The sequence below is a fragment of the Rhopalosiphum padi genome, chromosome 1 (genome assembly GCF_020882245.1).
Source record: "Rhopalosiphum padi isolate XX-2018 chromosome 1, ASM2088224v1, whole genome shotgun sequence".
NCBI lineage: Eukaryota > Metazoa > Arthropoda > Insecta > Hemiptera > Aphididae > Rhopalosiphum > Rhopalosiphum padi.
The window spans coordinates 38592241-38611717 of record NC_083597.1 but is presented as its reverse complement, the minus strand read 5'-3'; the positions used below and the strand labels follow the sequence as shown (position 1 = coordinate 38611717).

Below are 19477 nucleotides of genomic sequence, written 5' to 3'. Positions count from 1 at the left end.
TATATTTTTTTCTAAACTTACAAGAAATATTATTTCATTTATATATATTAGTCGATATATTTACAATTTATCGTTATAAGGAAGAACAACGATATTATTAATAAACCAATTTTGAGAGAAATGAGCGAGTAACATTGAAAAATACTTCAGTTTCAGCAGAAGTGTTTGATAAGATCGACATATAGTAGCAAAAAGAAAATCGCTGCCATAATGAAAAAACTTCTTTGATACAATATGAAGAGAAGCCATTGACCTATTTAAATTGGTTTCGATAAATATCGTGCAATAATAATAATAACAATAACGATGATGATGATAATAAGACGCGTATCACTATTACTGTGTTTAATACAATTGATTGTGATTTTTGGTCATACAACAACATTTAATTGGCAAATTTGCTGCACACAAGAACATAAAAAACACAGGAATTCTTTATTTTATTTTGTATTTTAATACAAGTGTATGTAAAGAATAGATAAATGGATAAATGCACAACTATTACCAGTCTAGTGATAGACTAGGAAAAGAACACCTATTTTCTCACGAGTTTGTGGCGAGAATTTCCACGAAAGCGAGTGGTGTACAACAGTAATTTATTTATGAACGGATGTAGTGATTTTTTTGTCACGGAAAAATTTAGAAAAATCCGTTTATAAAGTAAAGCAGCTCTTCGGCCTTTTCTCAATTATTAATTTAATGCTAAGCAGGTCTTTGTGAAGGATCGAGTTATATAGACATAATATAGATGGTAATTTTGTGGAGCTCGAGTATTCCGCGGGTAAACTTGCATTTTTTAGCTTACCGTCGTAGTGTTGTAACCTGCAGTAGGTATGTCCATATTCGATTTTATTGAAGCGTATCGCGGCGTATTACAGTAAATTTTAATAAAATTTAGAAAATCGTAAATTGATTTTTTTTCGATCGAATCGTTTTGAGTACGCCGAAATGCGAGTGTTAATAGAGTTAATGTTTTTAACGCTATATTATTATTCCGGTAAATCTCTCAGCGATGTCAAGACCTAAATATTTAACAGCATCGAGAGAATAGGAATAGGTAAATTATTTGCGGTAATACTTGAATCTTTGCGGAGTGAATGTTGTGCCACGGTCGGATTTATGGTGGTTTAATATTTGATTCGGAATTTAGCGTATACATTATTACTATAATCTTAGACAGTATAGATTTAAATACGATTGTAAATTAGCAGTTGCAATTAATGGATATCCATGACGTACCTGTTAATAATATGACTTTGTCATACACATAATCAGCTGTATTTTGTGCCGTGGCCTGTTTAAAGGCATAATATTATATGTATATTATTATGATGATCAGTATACGGTAAAGAATACACTCGAACACTCAATTCGCGTTTCCAATGCATTTTTAAAATTTTTTTTATTAGGTTTTTAGTAATATTTTGTAAAATTCAATGTTTCTTTATAATTACAATTAAACGATGCAGGTACATATAATATAACTAAATCTTGACGGAACGTTAAAATATTTATAATTCGATTTAAATTCGTGCTGTGCATTTGTATACTATCTGCCCTTAGATTTGTAGTTAATATAGTTTATTACCAGTACTCACGTGAGCGGAGTTCAAAAAATCCAGGTAACCATTCTACCGTGGGTGTCGAGTGTACCTCAACATTGAGTAGGTTACTGCAATGGGTATATACCTATATTAAATTAGAATTCAGTTCAATGCGATCATAGTCTATACGACGAAAACCAAATTTTGAGCATAGAAAATTTAACTTTTTAGTAACCAACCACAGTGATTTAAAATTAAAATTACTTTAATCATAATTTTAAATTTAAAAATAATAACTTGATCTTTTTTCGATTATTTTGCAGAGTGCAAGCAATTCGTTACGAGAAATCTCCCTGAAAAAAGTTGATGATCAGAGAATTTTTTCTTACTAGCTATAGAAAATTAAACTCCTCATCTCTCCAAGAGACATCAAAATATAATAATATTATAATAATTAATTAAATGCTTGAAAGTTACATATAAGTTACATTCGACATTGTCTGCGGTATCAGACTTTATCACGACCCACTACAGTAGTTATTATCGTAGTAAGTGCCGATTCGCAGCCGCGCGTATGGTTAGGTAAGATAACCTATACGAGGCGTAGTAGTATTTCGACTTGCATTGATAAAGTTCGTATGTGACGTCGGCACGATGGGCTCACGGTTTCGTTATTACGGCTCTTTAGTTTTAATTCGTGTTCGTGAATTCGTGACACACAAGATTTCTAACTTATAAACTTATATGTATATTTATATATATGACTTATACAAAAGATTTATATAATTCAATTACATAAACATCAACACCGACATATATATATATATAAAATATTATAACGTATTATTTAACACATTAATAATATTTATATTAAACTACAAACGCATAAAATGTCAGAAAAAAAAAAATGGTGCCAAAAACGAGGTGTAACCGCTGTGGTATAATAATATGTAAAAGCAACTGGTGGAGGTCCAAGGTCCATCGTTTGAATTATTATAATATGTGGGGAACTGGGAAAATTGTAACGTTTAAATCAAACGTTTTTGAGAAGTAGAACGTGTATTGGTCTACGGGGCGCCAATTAATAAGGTACTTATTAAATAGGTTGGTATATTCCATTTAATGTGCTATTTTTCATCCACATTACCTACCTACGTGTACACCACTATATGGATTAATTATTATCGTATTCGCGCGTTAATGGTCTTGTTTGCTAATATTATTATGACCGTCGATTTGCATTTGATTATTTTTAAATTATCCGGTTGTTTTTCGTCACAGATAACGGGAGTCTATATTACAATATCAATTAGATTTAGTGATTTATCTCATTTTTTCAATGACGTCTAAATTCACATCTAAGACACAGACAACGATTTCAATTCTGTACGAATTAAAATAATCGTTTACACTCTAGAGATGTGTGATAAACTCATAGGTTATTATAAGTGCATAATATTATGAATATTATCAGAACAATAATTTGTACATAAAAGTTCAATATGTTTAAGACTTATTCTGCAATATTAAGCTAAGATTCCTTTGCTTTATTGATTTTTTTTTATTTCTAAGTAATTATTGAAATTTTTGTCAACACTTTATTTTGGAAATGTTTTGCTGTTTCTATCACATTGAGTTATTATTTATTTTTCAGAAAAAAATTCTAAAAAAAATGTAATGCAAATTTATCTTAAAGATTTATGAAATTTTGTTCAGTTTGAAAACATTTAAGAAAAATAAAGTACAAAAAACTTTTGGATTGTGTTCGCTAAGAAGATTAATTATTTATATAATTTGTTGCGTGAACATAAATTATACATTTTTGGAAATGGTGCAATTTAGTATTTACTATAAGTGTGGTTGATATACCTAGTTGTGTTTGACTATTTTTTCAATACTCGTTAAATCAAAAATGCGTGAAATTCGCTGGCATAATATGTATCTACCTAGCTTTACCCGTGTTAAAATCAATCAATGAAAACGTTGAAGAAAAATGAAATGTATTTTAAGTAGTTATTAAGTATTAGAGTATAGTTCTAAATCACATTGTTGGTAGTTGACAAACGTACAGAGTGTTACCCAAATCACATATACCTATTTTATGAAAATACAAACAAATTTATCTTATTATTCAACGAACGGACACGAGACAATAACATTTTTTACTCATCTATTGACTATTACATAATAATATAACGATGTATATTATTTTAAATTTAATTTCAGCACTAAATCAATATTTTTTTCATTATATCATAATATACTGTATAGGTAATAATATACATATTTCTAAAGAACCCGTAAGGGAATGGATATCACTAACATTATTTAGTATTAAATAACCCGTCTACAGTACAATCTATATCCAAATCGCTATAGACGGTCAGCAGTGAGCACGAGATGATCGGATTGTTTGTTTTACCCGAAAAAATGTTCGCAGACAAAAACAGACATCATTAATTAAAAACTAGAGCGTATCGTTCGCTCGGATCAGGATTCTAAAGTACCTATATATTCACCTAATAAATTATAAAAAAAACTTCAACGATCGTGCCGAGTTTATCATGATATTTACATTATATAGGTATTACCTTTATATAGTATATTATATAGGTAGTTATCCTATCCAAATATATTATTATTTATTATAACGTTTTTAAGACTTTATGCTATTCCCTGTTCGATTTAAATGTTAACGTTATATAGGTAGCGTAGAAAATTATTAATCATTTTATAGTCTCGATGCTTAGTAAGCACTGAAATTTATACTTATTTAATATTCATACATATGAGTACATGCGCCATTTTTTTTATTATTTACTTACATATATGCTCAACGTAATTGTAATTTTTACGAACATATAAACAGTTAATTAGTTGTTTATCTTATCTGTACGATTTGCGATTTTCACTAGTGTAAATTTTGTGTTGTTTTTCGTAATTAAATAACCATTTATGACTCGAGTGTTTAGTGGCTCTTAAAAAATTAATCATGTTCACTTTAAAAGTTGAAGAATACATCATTATAGCAGGTGACTAATGAATTTGATCAGTCGTATACAGAAAATTGTCTCATAATTATGATTGTTGAACGTTTAAGTATTTTACAGCATTTTATATTATAATTATAATTGTGTTGCCATCGTAAAATACACGTAATACCGATCATGGATCCTAATAATTCAAAAACCGCACCAAGAACAAGCACTCCACCACCACCGTACGATGAAGGCCCAGGAATTTATCCAGCAAGTTGTGTATACTCTAATGAATACATAACGCAACATCAAAGTTTTACACCTGAGTGTATAATAGAATCGAGTATGTATTTGATGATTTTTCAAAATGTAAATAACAACGAAAATCGATTAGAACATAAATTACTAATTATGTATAAGCAAATAATTTTAAATTTTGAAAAGAAATTAGGTTATCGTTGATAAATGAACAGCGAAGATTTAATTTTTTTTTTAAATTGGTATGTAAATCTTAAAAACAGCTAAATAGAAGCTGAACAATTTGTTTAAAAAAAAAGGTTTTTACTCTAGCGTGTTTTTATTTTAATAAAAGGTATAACTTACTATAAATAACAACCTACAAAAACGTACAAGTTTGGAGTTTTTGACGGAAAAAGTAGACACCTCCTTTCTTTAAGTTGACATGTCACAAATGTATGACTAGATCACACTTCTATACTTTATTGTATTTACTATTCACATGATGTTAATTTATAATATACATATTTATGATTTTAATAGTAATAATAAATAAACAATGAACGATGATTTGGGTGCATTATAATATCTTTTTATTATAATATAATAATTAAGCGACATAATAAAAACAGTTTCTATATGGTCACGTTTGTACAATAATTATAATGCAACGAGGATTTCCAAAATAAATTTTTTTCGGCCGAATAAAAAAGTGATGGCTATAATAATAGTAATAATAATAACAACAATATTGTGTGTGTATTATTTCTAGCTTTGGGTCCAATGCCAGTCCATATGTTTTGTCCGACGTGCCATAATTATATAATTACCGAAACCAATGAATTGCCGTCAAACGAAGCGTATTTATGTTGCATGCTAATATTTGTTGTAGGGTATGTATATACATATAATAATATACTAAAATACAATATAAATTAATTCGTTTGTTTTAATGCCAGTCATTTTATAGCGATATTATACAATTTTTGTACCACCGTTTGGTATATCCTATATCATTATATATTATATAAAATGTATATTTTATAATATTATACATTTATACTCATTCCATAATCCCGTTCGTAACAAAATTATTTTTATTTTTATTTATTGCTCAAAATTAACATTGTGTTGCCATTCATAGAACACGTGGGAGGGCACCTGTACGATATGTTTCTGTAATAAAAATCTGCTAGTTGACCGACATTTTGAGTGTTCTTTAGAGATTTTATTCAGTGTTGTAGCTCTAATAATATTATGAATAATGATGCGTTGTGTACTTGTATGGTATAAGATTATTGCTATTGATGACTTTTGACTTTGTATAAGTACGGTTGTTGGTTGAAGTTGTTTATTATTAAATGTGATTGTAGCGCTTGTATTCAATTTGGTCAATCTGATTATATTATATGCATTACCTGCTTGTCTGTGTGGAGATTGAACTTTTGTGAAAAACGTGAAGAGTATTATCTACAAGTCATTATTTTGAGTTTGTTATTTTAATATTTTCAATCTATCCAGCATAGTTATAGGTATTTAAAATCACTTTTAAAAGCACATTAAATTCTAAATTATACAATATTTTACTTAATTTTAAATAAATAGGTTTACATTAAAATGCTACAAAATAAATTATTTTTGATTATAGTTTTATAATAGTGATACGGGATATTATTTTTTATGTTTAAATTACCAGGTTAGGTTACACCAGAAATCAATTTTATGTCTTATTACGTGTTTGGATATACAATATTATAAGTCATGTTAAATCTAATTAACAATATTTTATTATAATATATTAAGAATTATACAATAAAAAAAATCTTATAACTATATCTGATTAAAAGTGAACTTAAGTATCTTAAATCTTGTATAGTTGTGTATGCATATTAAACTTAATGTATTCTTTGTTTAGAATTAAGATTTTAATACTTTATGATAAGAGGGATCAAAAAAATAGAATTAAACAAGTCATATTAGAACTTAAAAGTTTTATTTGATCTGAATATAATCTCAAGTATACAATAGTAGACAAAAAAAAAATTAAACTAAAGAACTAAAATGCAAATAAAGTTTTACTGAATATGTTTAGTGGTATTCAATTGTTGTCAAAACAGAATAATATGTAATATATTTATTGGTCCTTTGAAGTAGTTTTGGTTTTTGAAAAGACCGATAGAGCTATTTGTTTTACGATATTGTGTTTTTGTTTGTGTCTGTAAATATTGTAAATATATACTGTTAGTGTATACAGTATAAGTTTTATTATATAGTCTTAGAGCAACATATTTAAATTTCTCTGTTTATCTTTGCAAATTTTAAAGTTTAATAGATCGATGGATTTTAAACGCGGTTGTCATACACTATCTTATATATCAAGTAAAATGTTGTGTAGGTAGGTATACGATAATAATTAATAAGATATCTTGTGATTTTAAAAACATAATTGTATTATAGAGGTCGCATTTGGTTTCATGATTAGAGTCATATTGCACACATCGAGATCAGAACCCGACAAAAATAAAAATAAATAATATTGTTTTAACCTTTGGTATTTATATATATATATATATTGTGTGTAGCGACTCGGTTTGTTATTTATAGAACGAAAGGTTGTGAAAAATCTTACTAACCCATTGATGATTACTGTTGTCAAATTTGTATGTATTTTGATTGTATATTGTGAACATATTTATAAATTAATTTATCTTTTACATACTATTTGAGAGGAAAATTCTAAAAAAGATAAAATATGTGCCCTCACTAAACCCGGAGTCAGGAAGCTAAGAAAAAAAAAATTAGAAATTGAAACCATTTCGAATAGAGCAATCATATAAATATGTCTGAAAACTAAAAGGTTAGAGTGGGCTGGCCGTGTATGGTTGGCAAAGGATAAGTTAATACACAAGGCGAGCCCATCGAAAGGAGACCAAAAGGCAGTCTTCGTCAATTATGGCTTGATAGAGTGAACATACATTTAGAACGGTTGGGAACGACGAGAATTGAAGATGCGAATGATCGGAAATTTCGGAGAGACTTGATGATAATGGTTAAAGGTCTTCATGGCACGTGAGGTAAAAGAAAAAAATGTCTTTTATACAGTTTAAGGTATTAGGTTAAGCTCGAAACTTACTTTATTTATTATCTATTATTAACTATAATACTGGACGTAAAAAGTTACAATACATTAATATTATTGTACCTAATCTGGCACCGAACTATTGTGTATAGATCTGTGTGGTTCCGTCAATTTAAAAAAATGTAAACCACAAATAAAATTGTTGTGTATCACCACCTTGTATACTTTTACACGAGAAAGTTAGTTTTTGTTGAGGCGGTGGTCCCTTAGCGCCCTCGGATCTATTTCTTATTTTACTTACATATAGTTTTAGAAACGTATTATTCGGTAAAACTTTAATTTCGACGAAATAGCGTAGACTTGTTAAAGTAATACTTTTGTCACTACGATCGCCATTATAAATATAATTATTTATTGTGTATTATAAATGAAATCAAATTTTTGAAATCTTACAAATTTAAAATTGTATATTTCAGGTGTACATTATGTTCGTGTCTACCGTTCTTCATGAAATCTTTTCAAAAAGTTGACCACAAGTGTCCGCAGTGTACGTCTTACATAGGAACGTATAAACCATGAAAATTACGATATATAACACTTGTATATGAATTATGTTTAGCAAACAATTATTTAAAACGTATTGACAGTTTTATAATTTTATTTCAAATTTCAAGTGTATATAATTATTTCTACGTAAAATAACAAGTAGCTTATGCTATTTGAATTAAATATGTTTAACATTTAAAAAAAAAATACTAATAATAAATAATTATAATAATTGTTATGTGTAATGACATTCAGTAGTATTAATTATACTAGTAATTATATAAGTAAATAATCAAATTTGTATACATGTAATATTTATAATTTATAGAAAATTTTTAATAAACGAGTAAGTACACTATTGTTGTAACTATATATTTTGGAAATCAATTAAATACGTTAATAACAGGTTGAATTTTTTAAAGGTAGTATGGATACCTACACAATGTAATAGGTTTATAATAATATAATTGTATTAATCAACTTTTTAACTGCTTAAAGATTAAAACTCATAGTCTTAAAAAATGTATACTTCACAGACGTTTTTTTGTCACATATAGTTATCGAATTATCAATGCCGTTCAGTAATATTCCATGTGACCCGCAAAGGCGTCCAAATCACAACTAATGCCATGAATTGTTAATTGAATAAAAATTCAACTTCCTAATGCCCGAAGTTCCGTCGACGGATGGCCTCTTCAACAAGTCACCAATCATATCTCTCCATTGCACTTTACTTAAACTTTTGTGAATCTAATATAGACTATGTAATATAATAATAAATGTTTAAGAAAAAAATATTTCCTGGTATAATTCTAGAGTTTTAGTAAAATGAAGACTTTTCTTCCTTTTAATTCGTAATTTTGTTTTTGAATTTAATCAAAATATTCTAGTTAATTTCTTGTATTATTTTGGCAAAAGCGAAGTGTTGAGGAAAATACTACAAGTTTACTTAAAGTCTATACCATACTCGGATTTATTAATTTTTTAATTAAAAATAAAACTTATAATATTATTGAAAAAAAAAACACAAATAATCATATTGTCATATCTAAAAGTTGGCTACAACTCATAGGCATTGAATCTGGTTTGGTTAATACTGTAGAGGTTTGGTTTTTAAGTTTGATTTTCGTCACAATGCGTTTCTGAAACATTAGCGAAAACAGTATGTATATAATATTACTTGTATAGAAAAACGTATATACCATACACTTTAGTGTCTATATAAAAGTATAAATTTGACGTTATTTTTGAAAGAAAACTTCATAAATATATACGTAATGTATAATTCAAAAGATATTTTATTATTCATCATATAATAATAACTGTTATTTTATATTTTGAAATCTATCAACGCCGATGAAATTTACTCGTGATAGGTAAACTTATTTTATATTTTCATTATTTATTTATTTATACGAGAAAAGCCACGTAGATTGCTATCTGATTAAATACTTTACGATATAAAATTGTTTATAATGACTGAATTTTGACCGGTAGATCAACATTAAATTACAATTTATTAATAAATACTTTTTTAAACTATAATTTTATCAACAAAATACACACATAGGCTTCTGTTTGAAAATAAAAAAAATGTTAACTTTATTTCATCGATTAAAGAAGATGATTAAATAAAAAAAAATATTTATTTATGAAAATAATTTATTTCCTGTGATTAAAAATTTAATAGTAAAAAGAGAACTACTATTTTACTAACTTCACTGATATTCTCTTGATTTGTGTTTTAACTACCTATGATAACTGTCAAGTTTTCATGAGTGAAATTTGTTCTACGAAGGTGCCAAAAAAAAAAAAAAAAAAACAACACAGATTGAAATCTTAAGCCACAATACATATTGCTTTTAAATAAGTAGGTAATGAATTAAAAATTATTACCAGTTCGTAATATTTATTTTTAAATTCGTTTAAGTCTTTTTTTGTTCTCTCCAATTCAAACATGCATTCTTTTGTTGTCTGCTGACTGATAATTAATTCTCCGGATAAGCTCTAAATACATTTGTTTAATGTAAAAAATAATTAAACCATAATTAAACCACATCACTTAAACCGATTTTACCCTCATTTTGTCGTCTTTTTTTAATAGAGTTCTTTTTATATCGTTCATTTCTTTGAAGATATCTCTGCCCGGTAGCTTAATGAATTCATCTCTTAGTTTTTCATACCTAGTCTGCAGCTCCTGGACTTGCAAATCCTTGTCGAATACCCTGGTGCATTGTTCGAGTAACCGTTTTTGAAGGATTTTCACTTTGGCAATCATCTCGTAAGCCGGCGGATCAGTGTTCTGGGCGATAATAACAGTGCACAATATTATTAATGTGTATTGTCAAAACCGAAATTATTTAACATTATTATACGGCGCGGCGTGGTGCCACGGGGATCTCAGCATACTATTTATGACAGATGACAATTATTTTGAACAGCTGCAAGCATTATACGTTTTCCGAGAGTGGACTGCTGGCACGGGCGTTTTGTCACTCCGGTCACGGCGGCATTATGACGAGTGCAATATCGTGATGTCGGGGTAGGTATGTAATGCGTTGTATAGCCATATATGGTTTTATTTTTTTATTTTTTATATTAACGGTAACGTAACGGGGGGGGGGGGGGTTATTGTCACAAACGGATTTACAACAAATCGATAACGTTAAAATCGTTAAATAAACACTTATATTACCTATACGAATTCACATCTCGCTTATTTATCGCGCCGTCCTCTGTCGAGAGAACACGCGCGTGCGTGCTTGCTGTGCAGAAATCGCAATACGTCTGTTCTCGTTATCGAATTATTATGAAAATAATTAATTTATAAATTAATAATAATTAACTGCAGTCGTCCAATATGATTCCGCCGCAAGGTCTTCAAAGTGTAAAAAAGTATCGCACTATAATAAGGGTTACGTTATCCGCGGGTAAATGTAGTAGGTACCTAGTGGTGGCGGTAGTGGTGGTGGTGGTGGTGGTGGTGGGAATTCATTTTTTTTTTTTTTAATTCACCGTATCAAGACACGAAGGGCTCACCCTCCACGCCCCGCGCGTTAATTAACCTCTCGTACAGTATAATATAACTTTTTTTTGTTTACTACTAAAACCTTTTTGAACGTTTTTATATCATTGGTACAATAATATTATAAGAAGAAAATTAAAAAAAAATCCCGACTATCGAAATGGCGGGGAGAGGAGACGGTCCACACGTCAATCATTTAAAAAAAACACCACTGCAGGCGCGTTATAATAATATATTACTTTTAATATTCTCCATCGGTGTACGTTTGTAGGTTTGATTAACATGTCTTCTAAAGCTCGGCATTTCAAACGTTCTCTGTTCAGTTTTTGCTCATATTTAAGTACTTCGCCTCTTATGTCATTTATTTCCGATAGGTTTTTCATCAACAAGTTTTTTTGAACACTAAAAATAGCAATAGATACAACAACAAGTTTAGGTACGTACGTATATGTAGAGCATAGTCAGTATAGACGTTCATTTCTGTGTACTCGTGAATAATAATATTATACTGTATAGTGTACATTTTATAGTATTTATACTATTCGTTTATGCGTGCACAGCAATTAATCAATATTTAATAAAATAATTTAACATATAAAATCATGTTTGGTGTAGTTCTATATATATTATATTATTATTATTATTATTATTACTAAGCGCATTATAGTGTAATACTGTAATAATATATTAAATTAGTCGGGTTTAAATGTGTTATATTAATGTATGTCTTATTAGCGTAATTAATTTTGTTGTACGCCCTACAATGAAAATACTGTACTCATGGAAAATAATATTGTGTAGTAGGTACTTATTATATAGGTAACTATAAGAATTTTATTTATGAAGTTTCAACGACATTTATTTTTATGAAGTAATAAATCCAGTTTTATTACTTTAATAACTAATCAGTTATGAATGTAAAAAAAAAAAAAAACGATCGTTTAAAATTTTTTTAAATAAAATCTTTGGCGTGCTAAAAATTGGTATATTATTCGGAGCATAATATATAATAAACATATTCAATTCGTTAAAAACGAGTTATTATGTTTCTAAAATTGTTTTTTTCACTGATTTTTGTGGTTATTTTTACTGTACTTTTTTAAAACTGTTGAAAATCTCTGTTAAATTTTCAATTGATTGATGAGACTACATAGATTGATGTCAAAATCACGAAACACGTTATATATATAAATAATAATAATAATATATTAACTGCTCCACCACATCATAATATTATAATCTAGAAGTGTGAGAAGAAAACATACCGCAGTGATTGCTCACCACGTTTCGACACTTAAGTAAGATTTTAAACCCAAATTAAGCCCATGAATTTATTGACAATTTATAATATTATGTACATATTATTATACTTAGTATAAAATCTCATAATCAGTGAAAATCTGAAATTGGTAGTTTGAATATTTTTTTTATTTACTTATAATACTAAAATAAATTGTTTTTATAACGAGTTCATATTTTTGTAAGGTTACTGATGGAAATTATTCAAAAGTGTATTTTCTAAAAAGAAATATGCAATCAAAAACAGAAATATATTAATCGATTGGTCCATTGCCGATTAGAACACAAGACAGCAGTTTTATTTAAGTAATAATTTAATTAATCTATGTTAGTGCATTTTTTTTAAAAATTCAGTTCTTGTCAACTGCGATAATAGTTATGGAAGTTGCATTGTTTTTATACGTTTAACTGAGAAAAAATATTTTTTATCCTGTAGTTTTTTGTTTTAATAATTCGTTTATCAATTAATAATACTTTGTTAATAAATTGCAAATAACGGGCTATAAAAATTATAAAAATAAATCCAAGTAAATAATGAAAGTAGAAACTGAAAGTTTAAAAACAACTAAACAGTTATTGAATTTTAGGGTTAGGTAGATAATCCGTTTTATTAAAACTTTAAAGAAAAGTAATATTATTATAACTATATATTTTTATATATTTTTTATTTATATTTATCGGTAGCTGCGTGGGCCATTAAATACTTTGAAAGTATTATTATAGTATAGTATACAATGTATAATGTAGGCAGTACTTATTAATAAAATTAATTAATTTTATTTTTAATAATTTATTGATGTGGTGCGATCAATTTTTTTTCTAACCATTTACATTTGTATAATTATATTACCATATTTGTATACTTTATTATATATAATATGTACAAAAATTAATCTAATTTTTTTTATCCATTTTTATTCTTTTTTTCATATTATATCTCTAATAGACAACTATTGTATCACGTATTTAATATTTAAATATCATAAATACGTTTGGACTTAAAATAATGCACAATAAAATGAATCAATAAATTAAATATACCGCACACCCACAAGATTATTATATAACCAAATATATTAGTAAATAAATATCATCAACTTCAAAAGAATCAAAATCAAACAATTTAATTTAAGTTAAGCGTACGTAATAAATAATAAGATATAACTGTATAAATAAGACTTTTAACATAATGGCCATAGTTTTCGATACAATTTAGATAAATAATAAATAATTTATATTTATAAAAAAATGATAATATTAGATATTTTAATATACCTAATTATAAGTGGTAGGTACTATAGGTAGATATATATTTGATTATTTATATTTGATTTTAAGTAAAAATTAAAATTATATAAGTTCAACGTTATGATAATATGATAAAAATTCTAAATTCTAAAAAAATCATCATTTATAATATATTCACGGTGACGCGATTCATGGTGTGTGGTTAATACCTTAAATATTTTACAAATGTTGTCAACATTTATAATGTCACACTTTTATCGTATATTCTTTTATTGAAACTTGTATATGGACCTATTAAATTTAAAAACCATATAATTTATTTTGACACTTTGAACAGTTATGAAGATTAACGTTAATTCACGGCGTTGCAGCATTGATGTGTTCTAATTAAATACATATTTAATCGGATAATAAATACAATTACCTCAAACTCTTTACTTCCGATTTGAGCAATCTAATATCGTCAATCCTTTTATTATATTCCACTTCTCCCTTGCCTAATGTCGTTCTTAATATGTCATTAGCATCTTTTTGTTTTAATAGCTCCTCGTTGCGTTTATTCATTTGATTTATGAGTTTGTTTTTATCTTTGTTTCCCTGTGTAAAATTTAAGCTTTAACAACGAGAAAATGTATTATCAAAGTTAATGCATCAAAAACAATGTGCTTATTTATAATTTTAGTGAGTTTCTGTCATCTGAGCCAAAAAAGAAAAAAATTTTTACCCACTTCATCATTCTGTTTCTGAAGTTTTTCTATTTTTTTCTGCAATAATTTCAATGTCATTATCATTGACTTTTCGTCTTCATTTTTCTTCTTTAACAAATTTGACATTCCTTCCACTCGGGTCTCGTACTCATCGATTTCTTGTTGACATTTTTGAAGTTCCTTTTCAGTTTGTTTTAATACTGTGTGACAAGTTATCAAGGATTTAGTGAATACAGTTTAGTGTACTTGTGGGCCACCGTAGATTTACCTGTATCGTTTTTCGTCAATTGCATTTCTTTGTACGCGACGTATTCTTTTTGTTGTTCGAGTTGTTGTGAAATCATTTTTATTTTATCTTTTATCTCGTCTGTTTCATCCTGAAGATGAAACAAATTAACAATAAATTAATGCGTCATTTAAGAAAGTATTATGATGAAACAAACCTTAGCTTCAGCAAGATTTTTAGAAAACAGATTTCTTTCAGTTTTTGTAGTGTGTAGGTCATGATCTTGTTCTTTAAATTTATCACTCCAATTATTTACTTCTTTTTTTAATTCTTGCACTTCCACTTCTTTGTGATTTAACGTCACCGAGTCTTCGTACATTTTTTGTTTTAAAGTTATTATTTCTTGGTGTAACCTGTTTCGTAGGAGTATTTTATAAAATTAACATAATATTAAAAAAAAATAAATCATTACTTTTCCTTATTATTTTTCATTGTAATTATATCTTGGTTTAATTTATCAATATATTTTTGTGCGCTTCTAAACTCTTGTTCCAAAACCCGAAATGCTGATTCCTTTATATTCATTTTTTCGATATATGCGGTTATTTGTTCTATGTATTTATATAAAAAAAAAATCGTTACAGTAAAATAATACATCTGTATCGAATACTTTGTTATTTACCATTAACTTTAGTCATATTTTTTTCTAGTAACTTTTTTTCTCTTTCTGTTAATTCCAACATTTTTTTCAGTTTAAGATTATCTTCTTGTGATGTAATTAAATTTCGTTCTAAAGTAGCCACGTTATTTTCAGAATTTTTTTTTTCCTTAGAAATTTTGTCAACCTCCTCCATGACCTCTTGTCGCTTTCTAACTGATGTTTCATGAGTAGCAATTAAACGTGTTAGTTCGGATTGAACTCTTAATAATTCACTTTCTTGGTACTAATGTTGATTGAAAACGTCAAAATGTATAAATTAGGTATACAGTTATAGGAAATTATTATACGTGGATTATTAGATTAATGACAATATTAACATACGTTTATTTTATCTTGAAGTATATTTATTTCTTTGACGCTGTCAGCCCTAAGTTCAGTTTTAATTTTTAATTCTCTAGTTAATTTCTTTATTTGTTTATCGAACGACGTATTTTTTGTGTTTAAATTGTTGTTTGCAATCTAAAAAACGAAATTAATACATAATGTATAATTAATGAAAACCGCTTTTTATTTTAGATTACTTTTAAGTCTTTTAATGTCTCGTTAAGTTTTTCTATATTGGATTCAGCCTTTCTGAAATTGTTCTTAGTGATACTAAGTTCGGTTTTTATTTTTTCCAATTGATCGTGGTTGGTCTTTATGAGGTCCTCTAATTTTTCCTTTGTTTTTATTTCTTTCACTAGATTGTTACTTTGAGCCTTAAAAATAATATAGAAAATAATTAATGGCGAACCAATTAACGCGGATATATTTGACTGTCTACGGCCACTTACAGCTAAATCGGCTTCGAGATCTCTGACATTATACTCGGCACTGTCTAGTTCTTTTTTCAATGATTCACAGAGATTATTTAGACGTTTGTTCTCCACATCTATTCTAGCCAGTTCTCGTTTTGTTCTTGTCAACTCTAATTGGCTTGTATCACCTTGACCCATAGAAGAAAACCTGTACGAATTCGTAATATAAATATGCGTTATTATTACGTGAAAAACACGTGCAAATCAAACTTACAAGCTTTCTTCTTCCATTTGTTTAGTTTTCGACTCGAGTTCAGTTTTTAAGGTCTTTATTTGTGCTAATAAATTATCGTTGGACTCTTGAATTATTTGTTCTCGGAGGTTGGAAGCGTCTAACATACGATGCGCAGAGTTTAATTCCTACAAAAGTATAAAGTGTCTAATGATTATAAACTAATTACACAAGAATTTGTGTATTGCAAAAAAAATGTAATTTTAACTTCTTTTAGTTTTTCCACTGTGTTTTGTTCCGATAAAATAGACTGTTTGATTTCTGGCATTAGTTGTCTGTAATTGTCCATCACGCGCGTTAACGATTTTTTCTCCTCTATGCATTTTACAGATTCCTCGCCGAGTTTCCGAATAACCGCCCACAGATGAGTGAGCGCTTCTGTGAGAGGCGGATCCTTAGCAAATTCAATAGCCTAAAATATACATTAAATTAAAGTTATTTTTTTTAAGATTGAATTAAAAAAAAAAATTAATTAATTAAAATATAAATTATACTTACATGTTTGTATTCTAATTCGGGTTTCTTAGAATCGTCGATTTCCATTGCACACATATCTTACGAATGAGGTACAATATCGGCGGAAAAAGCTTATTCCAAGACTTTTCGAAGTAGTCAAGGTTACGTGCTATGTTGGCTTGATCGAATATTTTAAAAAGTTTTGAGTCTATTTCTTTACCTCAGTTTTAAATAGTATTAAGCTGAACTAGAAAATATTGTGTTATAATTTTTAAACATCGAAACTTTTGTAATGACATTTTTTTTTAAATTTAGAACTAGGTAGTAGAAGAGAAAATTATATATAAGATAACTTATTGAATTAGTATTTACAATAAAGTTGAGTACGACGGGATGAGCTCAATGACAATAAAAAATCTATTATTTTTTCAAGAAAAAGATTTTTTATTAAAGAAATTTTAAAATACGACAAATAAACATTCTTTATAACACCATATGAATACGTTGTTTACTTATGAAATGTGTTATCTCGAGTTAAAATGCGAGTATTAGATATATACGCCAAAAGCACTAAAGGAAAATATACAAGTTTAAATTACCAATTATAAAACTACGTCTGAATTGATTGAGCAATTGATATAATTCAGTATTGATAAAAATTGAATGTTTAAACTTTATAACAGAACTATTATTACTTAAAAATATAAAATCAATTTATACATAAATATATTTAAAAGCGATCTAGTTATGTACTTTTGAAATTTTATTGGTTATAAGAAATTAATATTAATTATATTTAGGGGGTAAATTACATAAAATATTTAATATATCGTATACAGCTTTTGAAACTTTAGTGTAATTCTAGATTTTGTAACTGCGTTTCTACTTCCGCCAAAAGCAACTTTTCTGTATTTCCTAATATTATGCTTTTCCGCCAAGACTGATAACACTTAATTTATCTTTTCGTGATTGCTAAATATTCAAATTTTAAAATAAAAATCAACATAATATTATGTTTTAAATAATTTATTATGCACGTGTGTTTAAATTTAATATTTCGAAAATTATAATAAGACTAGGATCAGGAAAAACAATATTAATTAAGAATTAAGATTGACTTAGATAAAAATAATATTTTTACTGGTATTATCGTATAAGTCGAAAAAAAAATTTAAATTAGGCTAAATATTTACAACCTAATATTATGTATATATAATATATTATATTATTATCACGGATTAAGTGGTCGCCGTGTGACGCGATTGATCTGCCGGCATTGTAGGTGGTGTTGGTCGCCTCAGAAAGATAAGTGATTCTAATTGCATAAATTAATTAATTCAGAATTTAATTTAATATAAAATATAAAAATATAGTATAATTCCTATCTTATTAATTATAGTTATACATAATTAAGGATAATGGTTATTTTTAATATATACAAAATATAAATTCGATTATTTTAATTATTATTAAATGTATTCAGACGAGTTAAAAATGCAATATAACATACTCAAAGGATTAGAAAAATTAACGATGGACCATGAAATTTAAAAACCACAAATCATGTAAGATTCGTGTTAGATAGAAAAAAATTGATAATAAATAATAATGAATAAACAGTACCCACACATAATTTTCGAAGAAAATCAAATATTTTTCCTTTATATATATATATTATATATAGTTGTCATATGTATAGAGAAATAAAAGCAACTTTATATAATCTATATAATATAAAATATAAATGAATGTATGTTTTTAGCTTATATACTCAAAATGTCTCGACAGGTTTTAACGAAAATTTCAAATTTTGTTTAGAGATATCAGAAAAGTTTGGTGAGTACAGTGAATCACGTTCTGAAATATAGCAAGTTCTATTTATAATTTTACAATCCACCACAAGCGGATAGCCTATTTTGGTAGAATTAGTTTACAAAGTAAGGTACACCAACGTCGATTTTCTCGTGAACTAAGATAAACTAAAACAGAGATACACTGTACCTATATTATTAATTTTTTTTGTTTTTGTAGTTTAATAAAAATATTGTTTATTTTATATAATTGTTTAAATTATAATTTTTATAATTTATAATAGATCATAATAATTGGTTAAACAAATTAATACTTTAATATCTATAAAATTCCTATTTATTTTTTTGTTTTAAGAATAATAAATAAATCACATTGTTTGATTTTATTTTCATTATAAATAAACATATTTTATTTCATTTTACGTTCAACAGTTATCGAGTCAATATGATAAATACTAAATATCAAAAATGTGTATCGTTCTTGAATTTGTTCCCGTGTCATAATAATATACGTGATAGTCAATTGGATGTATCTTACAGCATCTATTTATATTTTATGAAAGTATATTCT

At 27.2% G+C, this 19477-nt stretch overlaps 2 protein-coding genes across 4 annotated transcripts; one reads left to right on the top strand and one right to left on the bottom strand.

Moving 5' to 3' along the window:
* The first annotated feature begins 4418 nt into the window (after window positions 1-4418).
* LOC132917824 (lipopolysaccharide-induced tumor necrosis factor-alpha factor homolog) lies at window positions 4419-8743 on the top strand. 2 transcript variants are annotated; one of them, XM_060978761.1, is made up of 4 exons: window positions 4419-4576; window positions 4655-4865; window positions 5532-5652; window positions 8315-8743. In XM_060978761.1, exons 2-4 carry the CDS (start codon window positions 4712-4714, stop codon window positions 8415-8417), a joined length of 378 nt encoding a protein of 125 aa, XP_060834744.1. In that variant the 5' UTR covers window positions 4419-4576; window positions 4655-4711; the 3' UTR covers window positions 8418-8743. The 2 variants fall into 2 exon arrangements, with proteins under 2 accessions (XP_060834744.1, XP_060834743.1); XM_060978760.1 differs by lacking the exon at window positions 4419-4576 and having other exon boundaries at window positions 4583-4865.
* Window positions 8744-8763: 20 nt separating this feature from the next.
* Window positions 8764-17276, bottom strand: LOC132917823 (cilia- and flagella-associated protein 58-like). 2 transcript variants are annotated; one of them, XM_060978758.1, is made up of 16 exons: window positions 17138-17276; window positions 16848-17051; window positions 16622-16767; window positions 16384-16555; window positions 16132-16308; window positions 15932-16069; window positions 15572-15833; window positions 15362-15500; window positions 15107-15302; window positions 14932-15040; window positions 14685-14863; window positions 14381-14553; window positions 11649-11811; window positions 10462-10686; window positions 10281-10391; window positions 8764-9526 (listed from the first exon to the last, which is right to left on the bottom strand). In XM_060978758.1, exons 1-16 carry the CDS (start codon window positions 17189-17191, stop codon window positions 9419-9421), a joined length of 2556 nt encoding a protein of 851 aa, XP_060834741.1. In that variant the 5' UTR covers window positions 17192-17276; the 3' UTR covers window positions 8764-9418. The 2 variants fall into 2 exon arrangements, with proteins under 2 accessions (XP_060834741.1, XP_060834742.1); XM_060978759.1 differs by lacking the exon at window positions 10281-10391 and having other exon boundaries at window positions 9392-9526; window positions 10568-10686.
* Between the last annotated feature and the right edge of the window lie 2201 nt (window positions 17277-19477).